The 9,923-nt window shown below is 56.0% G+C and overlaps 1 protein-coding gene across 2 annotated transcripts; it reads right to left on the reverse strand.

Moving 5' to 3' along the window:
• Nucleotides 1–5: 5 nt before the first annotated feature.
• Nucleotides 6–9,828, reverse strand: KCTD10 (potassium channel tetramerization domain containing 10). Of its 2 annotated transcripts, none has more exons than XM_086474101.1 (7): nt 9,796–9,828; nt 8,007–8,220; nt 3,379–3,548; nt 2,467–2,553; nt 1,741–1,793; nt 805–1,000; nt 6–229 (listed from the first exon to the last, which is right to left on the reverse strand). In XM_086474101.1, the coding sequence occupies exons 1-7, from the start codon at nt 9,796–9,798 to the stop codon at nt 11–13; spliced, it is 942 nt and encodes a 313-aa protein (XP_086330227.1). In that variant the 5' UTR covers nt 9,799–9,828; the 3' UTR covers nt 6–10. The 2 variants fall into 2 exon arrangements, with proteins under 2 accessions (XP_086330227.1, XP_086330226.1); XM_086474100.1 differs by having other exon boundaries at nt 2,467–2,556.
• Nucleotides 9,829–9,923: the final 95 nt, after the last annotated feature.

Below are 9,923 nucleotides of genomic sequence, written 5' to 3' on the forward strand. Positions count from 1 at the left end.
GCCGCTGGGCTCACTGGTGCAGGTGGGCCCTGTCGTCCGGGCGCTTGATGTGGATCCTCCGCACGCGCTCGATGCGCTCCCGCTCCTCGTCTTCATCCAAGTGATGGGAGCGGCCGGCCGCCCCTCCCGTGGCTTCCAAGAGCGCGTTGTCGGGTCCCCTCCCGTCCTGGGACTCGTACAGCAGAATGTTCAGCGTCTCCTCGTAAATGCGGGCTTCCGGGAACTCCACCTGCCCACCCGAGAAAGAGAAGGTCACTCTCACCTCCTGCCGCTCACTGCGGGCACCACGTTACCTCACTGTTAATCCCTGACACCTTTCTGGTTTTAAAACTACCTAATTGCACTCTGCCACAGAAATCCTTCCTAGCACAACTGTTTCTGTTCTCTTATTTGCTGTCAGCTTTTGAGACCCGGCAACCAGGGGGTTGGGTTTTTTCCCTCAGAGCTGGCCTGCCCGCAGGGCAAGCTCAGACAGATTTCTCCCGGGAAAAGTAAAAAGGCACAGGGAAGGCGTGCCATGGCTCACCAGGAGCTGTCCTTACACCGGGATGTAAAAGCACCAGTTTGCCCAAAGACAAAGAACTGGACTGAACTGGTGTTACGATCACAATCGCCCTGTGTGAAGCGCCACAGCCGAGCCGTCCCCGCCCCGAGGAACCCACAGGATGAGCTCCGCTGCGCCGCTCCCCCTCTGAATGGCACCCGTTATTCTACAGAGACGCTAAACAATGGCAGGAGTGTTGGGATGTCAGGATGCCAGGCTGGCAGCGGCGCTGCTGGAAGCACTCACGGGTTCGCTCGTACCTTTGTCTGTTTTTTCTCGGTGGCGTAAACAATGGAAGTGCAGCAGACTTCGGCGATCTTCCGGCCCTGCCCGTAGAAAGACCAGCAGCAGATCTCGTCTCCAATCACGTCTTTTATGAAGAGCACTCTCCCGTTAAACCTCAGGGACAGCTTGTCGAAGAGCTCGATGTTCTTCAGCATGTTGTCGTCAGAGTTGCTGTGGGAGAGGGGGGAAGGCGGCGGTTGCGTCAGGGGAAGGAAGACGGCACCCGGCACGGAGGAGGGGCTCGGGCAGTGAGCGTTTACAGGCCCCTACGCCCGGTTTGCTTTGATTTAGTGGGTCTCTAACCAAGGTAGTGCTTACAGCTGGTACCCAGGGCTGCAGTGGGTAACTCATTTGACCAGCACAAGCAGGAAAACCTGCTGCTGCCGAAGCAGCAGTGACACAGCACCACCAGCACCGTGAATAATACTGCCCAAGGCCGTTTCATTTGAGTACAAAATTCTAAAACCTCCAGCTCAGCACCAGCTGGATGGAAACAGCGCTATGTCACGGCACACGGGCAGGACAAGTAAGGTGGGAGCATGGTGGGAAAGGGGGACAAGGTCCCAGACTCGATGATTTCACCCCTTATTGAGAACACCGCACCGCGGAAGGCTTCCTGTATCCGACCCGTGTGCCACAGCCTACGGGGGACGCAGGCCAGCGGGGGGCCGGGAGTCCCTGCCAGCTGCACCTGAGCGTTAGAGGGACTCTCTGGCACAGGAACAGCACACGCTCAGCCCTCCATCGATGCCAGCAGCCTCCCTTCTGACTCAAGTTTGAAACCAGCTGGGAAAAGCCCGAGCGCACGCCAGCGCCAACCTGTCACTGGTTCCGAGTGAAGCAGCAGCAAACGCTGATCACGGATTTTAGTCTACGGAAAACTTCAAAGAAATCCAGCTGAAGGCGTTTACCTGGTGTAGGAATATTTGTTGTTGCTCCTGTTATACAGCAGCTTCACTGCTGGCTGTAAGAAACAAACCACAGATCCGTCACGGGAAGCGCAGCAAGAGCTGGAATCTCAGCTCAGCCCAAGACCCCACCGCAGAGAAGCCGCGATACGACGTGACACCACCGAGCCCCAGCCCAGGGGGATTTTGTTGCTGCTGTTACTGGTGTTGCTGCAAAACCGCCACGCACAGGTCGGCCACGGGGCTGCAATCCCCCCCGACCCCTTCTGTGACCAGAGCACCCTCTGTTCCCACCCGCCCCCCCGCCTTTTTGATGAGGCTGGTCCTCATCACCCCCAGCCTCCCCTCCCCCTGCCGCAGCGAGCGGCCTTCCCGAAACAGGAGGCGTTGATCCACGGCAGCTAAAGCAGAGCGGACACATCTCACCAGGGGCGATCTAGGAGCCCTGAGGATCTGCTCCATCGGCCTGCCACTGCTACGCCCTCTATTTTAACACCTTACGTGGTGAAATACACGGCCAGGCCCAGCCCGAGCAACACCCGACTTTTAATTCAGAAGGACTGTTTAGCCCGGGCGCTTTGCAGCTCAATAGCTGAGGGGTGTGTATTTTAGGGTAAGCCCATCGCTGGAAAGACCATTTTCTGAAGAAAACCTGGTCCAGGCCCCACGCAAGCCTGGGGCAGCAGGCCAGCACCCTCCCACGCTGCTGCACAGCCTGGCCTCTCTCACCTTGTTGGAGGTGGCTATAAGTTTTTGCTCTTCTTTGGAAGACGTGATGACTGGCACCTTGCAGAAGGGTTCGTACGCGTCTTTGTTCTGCTGAAACGAGAAGCAAAAGAGCAGCTCAATGTAAATAGGCCTCAGGGCACGTTCGTACCAACGGGGAAGGTCCCACACACTCTGTGCTGAGGCGGTGGGTGGGGAATCTGTCCCTGCGCCGCACTGAGCGGCCACTTGTGGTCCCTGCTCTGAGCCAGCTGGGCGCTCCTGCACGCCTCCGGGGCCACCTGAGGTGTCCACTTCTGCTCTCCACCGCTCTGCGAACACAGGGACTCAACGTCATGAGTCTACTGAAACAGCAGGAACTGGAATGTGGCTTCACTCCAACGGGACACCAATAAGAGCGGCTTCAAACCAAAGCTGAGCACCTCCAAGGAAAACAAGGAAAAAAACAGGACTCCCAGCAGCCTGTGGCTATGGGAAGCTGCTCTGGCCCAGCCAAAGGACCCACCCCATTACTGGTTGATGCTGGAAGTATTAACTTCTGTCACAGAGCTCACGCTGATGACAGATCATTTCACCACAGAGGACCCTGACAGCAGTGGAGAATGCTGCAGAGGAGCCAGGCTGCTGCTCCTTGCACACTCCCAGGAGTCAGTGGAGGGAAACTGAGCAACTGGTTACCCCTCACTGCAACTGGGCAGCACTAAGCAACTCAGTACATTTTTCTGGATGTGACCAGGCTCCAGCAGATCCACAATAGGAAGCATTTCAACTTCATCCCAGCCTCAAAAAGCCACCAAGTGGAGACCAGCAGAAAATCTCGCTCTGCCCAGACCCTGCTTCCCGCCCAGAGTAGCCTCTTCTTGACCCCTCATTGCAGCCAGAGTTGCCCGACTCCTCCTCAGCCCCATGACCTACCTGCAAGGCTGCTTGGCACTCGTCCACCAGCCCCTGGACCAGGTAGTACTTCGCTTCAGCCAACAGCTCTTCGATCTCCCTGCGGCTCTCGGGGAGCGGCACAGCCCCGTCGCGCAGGTAGTTCAGTATTGTCCCAAAATGCTTCCCACAGCGGTCAATCAGGATCCAGCCTGGGGACAGAAGAAGTTGCACAGTGCAGCAGAAGCAGAGGCAAATGTGGCAAAGAGCCTTGAGACTGGCTGGGGACTGCTGTGGCAAGCAGGTTCCTGCCAGGACAGACTAACTGCAGCTCCTCGCTGGCGTGGGCGAGCAGGGCGGCAGAAAGCACAGGGGATTTATCGTCTCCTCCTGCGTTTCGAGTGCGGAGCACGGGGGAGGAAGGCAGGAAGCTCACTGGTTTCTCACAGTTCCCTTGACAAACAGCTAAGTGACAGGGAGGAACGAACGCTTCTCATCCTCACACCGACCCCTCTGCTCTCCCTCGACTCCCAAAGCCCTGACACGTTATTTTCTTGCCTTCTTAGGGCCCCGTTGCACACTTGTGCACAGACAGCTTACTAGAGGCCGCCAGCCTTGGCCATTTGAGGTTGCTGTCCCTGAACACAACGCGGGGACCCACTGTGACCCGGGAGGCGCGCAAGAAGGGCGGCAAGAGAAAGGCGGTGTCGCGGCAAACACCGTCTCTCTATTCCCAAAGCGCCTGGATTGGGTAGAACGACGTGGTGGCCGGCACAAGGCCTTCAAGTGCTGAAAGGCACGACGTGACGGCCCGTGTCAGCAGCACGTAACGTGCAGCCCCTGCCCCGGAGCTCACCAGCACCGGTGAGAGGGATCCAGAGCGACAAGCGAAACGCGTCCCGGTGCTGCGCTTCGCCTCCCGCCGCCAGCCTGTGCCCGGATCGGGCCGGACCCTGAGAACCGTGAGGCAATGCTGAGGCTCGAGTTTCCAGAGTGGAACAGATGGCCACGCTTGCAGGCTGCAGCTCAGGAATGCAGCGAGGAAACGCTTGTGGGGAAGGAGTCATATTTTGGACAAATAAGGAAAGTAGGTTAAAGCAGACCCTGTACGTTCTGCCTGAATGGAATTACTAGTAAAGTCTGAGCGTTTGGTCCAATTTGGAAGGTGAACGCAGCCCTTTCATGCTGTTCTGTGGAAAAGTGAGGCTCTCCAGCACTGTACTGCAAGGCTTTCCATCTCCCTCGTTACCCTGCTGCCTACATCGAACGCAGCGTGTGCTCATGATTGCGATTTTACAGACTAATAACAAACGAGAAAGCTGGAGGCAGGAGAACTAGAGACAAGAGAAACCAAAAAGACTGATCCAGGCTAATGAACAGAGGAGCCAACCAGAGCAGAAATAAAAGCCCATTTGTCAGCGCAGAGGTACGTAAAGCGACATCTCCCACTGTACAGAGGGAGCACAAGGCGTGGTAATAAGTGAGGACGCCCACGTGCCACAAATGCAGGCGCTGACAGAGCTTACCAGGGTACACCACCGTGCAGGCAGGTAAAGGGCAGGCCGAGAGCAGAGTTATGATCCCCAGCCTCCTTTGTTAGCGCCTCTGCTGCGATTCCCTCCGGAGGCTGTAAAAATCTGCTGCAACTTTATGTTTACAGATGGCAAAACCCAAGCAGAATTGCTCATTTTCATGTGGAGAGGGGGAGGGGTGGGGATGAGAGAAATATTTCGAGCAGCATTGCAAAACACAAGCGGCTGCTAAAACAGCTTTCAAAAAACCTTCTGTCTTCACCCAACAGCCAAGCGTGCAGCCAAAGCGCGGGGACTCGCGGGAAAGCTCCGTCACGGCTGCGCGGAGCCTAAGTGGGCTGCAGCCACAGCCTTTGAAAGCTATTTTTTAATCATGGTGGTACCAAAACGTCCTGTGATCCACTCGCATCATCCACGAGCTGGGGGTACGCACATCAGGCTTTCAGGAAATTAATCTTTTGTTTTACAAGAAGTCACAGGGACGGTGTCCGAACACTCAGACTAACCCAGACGACATCATCTGGCAGATGAAACAGCGGCCTGACACTGAAGGCTGCCTGATGCTCTGCGGTCGTACCAGCAGCTGAACAAAACCACGCCTCCCGCTCAACGGGTTAACGGCAGCGGGGAGTGAGGAAGGAAAAAAACCCCATCATGCTGCAGAAAAGAAAACTGGAAACAGATGGATGCACCTGGAAAACTCCCATCCTCCCATCTGCTCATTACCATGAAAATAAAATTTTCAAAATACGCCGATTTGCTACAGCTCATGAACAATTTCTAAGCGGAAAATAATCATGTGCCACCCACCGGCAGAGAGCTCCGGGCTGTTCTCCTACGGCCCAACTCGCAGCGTGTCGTAACCGTTAAGCGTTGAGAACGAGCTGGGGAGATGGTGCTGGGGTCAGAAGAATGCATCGAGACCAAGGGGGGGACCCCGCGGCACACAGGCCACAGACTGTTTAAAAACTTCCCCGTTTCTCCCCAAGTCTGGCTGCTTTGGCTAAGAAACGCGTTGGTTTGTGCCAGGTTTTGGGTGTGACCAATTAGCCGTATTTTTGAAGAATTTCAGATAAAAAAGAGTTTCCTTTAACAGCTCCACCACTATTGTTCCAGTTTCCAGCATCACGCCAGGCAAGGGGAGATGAAGATAAAGCCCGAACCGCTGCGATGGGAGTGTCTCGGTTCCGACACGCAGGAAGGATCAAATTCCTCTTAAAACACCAACTGGCTGCGTGGAACAGCCCCACACGGACACCGCGGGATTCGCAGCACAATGAACTTATGACTTTATGTCTCGGGCCTGCTGGTTTGGCAGATTAAACTCCATTCACCCCCATTTTAGCAGTAGAGTAGTCAGTTGCTCCCCAGCAAAAAGCACCTGGGGGCAGACAGACGCAGAGCCTGGGGAAGGCGACGGGCCAGCCCTCCTGCCGTCCCTGCCCAGGACACCCGGAGGAAGCGCCGAGACCACACCAGGGTAGGCTTCCCAAGAGAATCTGGAATTTCCGATCCATTTCCAGATGGAAGGACCTGGGAAGTCCCGAATTATCAAATTTTGGGAAGCACAGAGCAGCTTTAGGGAGGGGCGGCAGGAGACTTTTGGAGTTGCCTGAAGTTTAGCAGCAAGGGGAGAGGTCGGCAAGGAACCAGTTCACCACTTTTCTGCTAGGACACCCCTCCAGTCTTCCCAGTAAGGGTGCTGGTTCCCTTCTGACAGGTGTGCGGGTTTGGTTGTTTTTCAATTTGACCCGCAGCTGGCTTCTTTACACCACCTGCACAGACCCCCAGCACCAAGGTCACTGCTCCACAGCAGCTGAATCGAGCAGGAGGCGTGGTGTAACGCCTGCAATGATGCAGCTCTTTTTCCCCCAGCTTAAATCCAAGGAATTCTGGCTAAAACATGAATATGTTTATATATATATATATATATATATATATATATATATATATCCTATATTATATATAGGATAACTAGGTTGTGGGTTTTTTTACATTTTTTTCCCTCCAAATCCACTTCCTCCTATCTCAAGAAAGCTCATCACACGAGCCCTACTAAATCCATCGCCTGTTCCACACAACCCCCAAATACAGACTATTCCTGAGCGTTCAAAACTCAGTCCAACCCGTGCAACCACACACCACCTCTTCCAGGCTTTCAGCAAGTTCCAACAACAATTGCAAGTAATTAATTAGTCACAAGAAAAGGTGTTTTGACCCTTTAGGCTCAGCAAAGCAGTAGCTGTTGTTAAAGACAAGGTATCGAGTCTGTAAACAGTTATGGGCAAAACATCAGCGCGCACCCAGAAATCTCTGCTTCCAGTTAAACTTTGTGACACTCCCGCAGCGTGAGAGCGCGGATCTAAACCTACGCTACCAGCTGCAGCCATCACAACCACATTTTAGCTGTATTATTAATTTAAACATGAACGTTTTGGAGAATCTCAGCAGAAGGTAACACCAACGTATCTGGTAAGGAAGCGAGGCATTTGAGCACTGCTCCCTTCGAGGACATACTGCACATTCCTTCTTTCCAGACCCATTTCACGTGCAGACACCCACTTGCAAGCTCTCTCCTTTCATTGTCAGTAACACTACAGCAAGTTTTCTGAGAATTTTGCAACTGGTTCTGTTTTAGTGAAGCCAACAATCAACATTCTCGCAACAAAAATCATTCCAGTTCAAAGAATCGGCTTTTAGCCCATAAACCCCGCCCCACAGAGGGAATTTTGTACTTCCATGTGAGGTAAGGACAGACGAGGAGGGAACTGCCTTCTGAGCTTCAGAGTAAACACGCCAGTCCTGACTCATAGTTTCTTAATCACTATCCCCACCATTTTCCATACACTTAAGAGCTTTAGCATTAGTGTTTCCAAAGAAAAAGTCAGCCCGTGCTATCAGGGCCTGACAGGAGCCACGGGACTTCTGGCTGACCCGCTGCTGTTCAGACAAACATTCAAGTCACACGTGTCTCCTGTTCCACATCTTTTCTCCGCTGGATAAGCTACAAGTTCTAACACTGAATAAATGTGGAAATACCTGGGCCTACGCTAGATGTTCCTCTCTGCTCCCTGGTGTTTTTCTCCAACCCTTTCTGACCCGTTTTCGGAAGGAAGCCGGTGGGAGGGAGCCCCTTACCTTCGCTGTCTGTGAGGACCTCCATTCGGCCACTGAACATGGCCTTGAGCATGGTGTCCTGCTTGGTCAGGGTCTGCATGGTGGTGTAGTAGAGGGCCCCACCGATGTTCAGCTTGACATACTTGGAGCTCGGGCTCGTCCCTTTGAAGGAGGTCGTGCGAGTCGCAGCCGCCGGCACCGCTGAGCTCACCACGCTTTCTCCCGACATCTCTTCCTGCGAGCAACAAGTTACCAGTTAGAGTTGTGGGGCCGCTGCACGACACCCAGCTTCGTGTCACCGTCGGTTATCTCACACAGAAGTGGTCAGAGATGTGCTGGGCATCTGCAGCCTCGGCTCCTCTCTGCCTCTTCATCAAGTTCTCAAACATTCTGGATGTTTAACTCTGTCTTCTTTCTGACAGCGACACAAACCAGCCAAAGAACATAAATCAACTCAGCCAGCGAAGAACCCTGGGAATGCTGAGCAGTATTTTACACTGCGGAAGCCAGTACTTCCCACAAAACCTGCATTCATTTCTTTCACAGCTTCTAAAGCTTAAGCTCTTACTTCATCAATAATCTGGTATGTAAGCGGGCAATTCCTGATACCCAGAGCTTGAGCAGGCGACTCCTGCATGTCAAAACGCAGACCTCCCACAGATTTTCTGGTGGCTTTTTTCCCTTAAAGCACACTTGGCTCTCCAGAGAGCACACACGAGCTTCCCGCTCTCTTCCCCGTCCTCCTGCGTTTCTCAGCGCACCCCGACGTCCAACACCCCCCGCCACCTCTGCCCGCCGCCCCACGCCAAGCGGCCTCCAGCCCGCTAACGAGGTCACACGCCGCAACAGGAACGCGTCAGCTTAGCGCTGCAAATGCCCCGAGAGCCGCTCACGATAAACCCCGAATCCCTGCGGTTAACTGCTCTGCCTCACGACGTGACGGGAGGGGACGATTACCGCCCCGCCGTCGCCGGCAGCCCCAGCTCCCGCAGCCTCCAGGCACGCTGGCCCACTGCCGGACCCCAGGATTTCTGCTCCGCTGGCGTGAAGAGCAGAACTATCAGACGGCAGATCTGAGCGGAGCTGGAGTTACGTGTCGACACGGCGTTTCACACGGCGAGGAGCGGGGTGGGACACCGAGGACTGTCCCCTCCGCCTTAGAGCCTGCCCAGGGCTCTCGGGAGGGCAAAGGCACCGGCCTCAGCCCCACGCCCTGGCTCCCTCCAGCAGCTGGACGTCCCTACAGCTCGGCCAGGAACCGGGCCCGGGGTCCCACAGCGGGACCCTGCCCCCAGCACCCCGCCACCCCCAAGGCACGGAGCCGCGGGGCGGCACCCCGAGCCCCCCAGCCCTGCTCTCCCCAAACCATCCCGGCCTCTGGAGCCTGGGGGGACCGGACCTTCCCCGCACACGTGAACACCAGACCGTGGGCACCCCGACTTTTGGGAGCCGCATCCCACGCGGGACCCCTGTACCCGCTCCCCAACCTCGGGGGCTGGACCACCCCCACCCCCCTCGCACCCCCTTCCCCAGCACCCCGCCCCTAGGGCCTGCAACCACCCAAACCCCACGCAGCCCCCACTCCCCGGACACCCCACCCTGGGGGCCGGATCCCCAAATCCTGCCTCACTCAACACCGTGTCGTCGTCGTCGTCGTCGTCGTCCCAGCCCACGACCGCCCCCCCGCTCCGGGGGAAGGACCCCCACCCGCGCACCGCGACCGCACCTGACCCCCCCCCACACACACACACGCCCCCAGACCCCCTCAGACCCCCCTCCCGTGGCCCAGAGCCCCCCCCCGCCGCCTCACCATGAACGGCGCAGCGCAGCCCCACGCAGTCAGCCAGCGGGAGCGCCGGGGCGGGGGGAACTTCCGCGCCCTCTGACGTCACTTCCGCCCCAGCCCTGGTGCTCCTGTAAACCCTTCCGGTGTTGCGC

Source organism: Leptosomus discolor, chromosome 16, assembly GCF_034619465.1.
Source record: "Leptosomus discolor isolate bLepDis1 chromosome 16, bLepDis1.hap2, whole genome shotgun sequence".
NCBI classification, from domain to species: domain Eukaryota; kingdom Metazoa; phylum Chordata; class Aves; order Leptosomiformes; family Leptosomidae; genus Leptosomus; species Leptosomus discolor.

What these genes read in the sequence shown, in the direction of transcription:
- KCTD10 (XM_086474100.1), bottom strand. An exon ending in GGTCCTCACAGACAGCGAAG is followed by an intron (nt 3,549 to 8,006) that starts GTAAGGGGCTCC and finishes TTCTGTCCCCAG; the next exon opens with GCTGGATCCTGATTGACCGC. An exon ending in AGTGCCAAGCAGCCTTGCAG is followed by an intron (nt 2,557 to 3,378) that starts GTAGGTCATGGG and finishes TTCTCGTTTCAG; the next exon opens with CAGAACAAAGACGCGTACGA.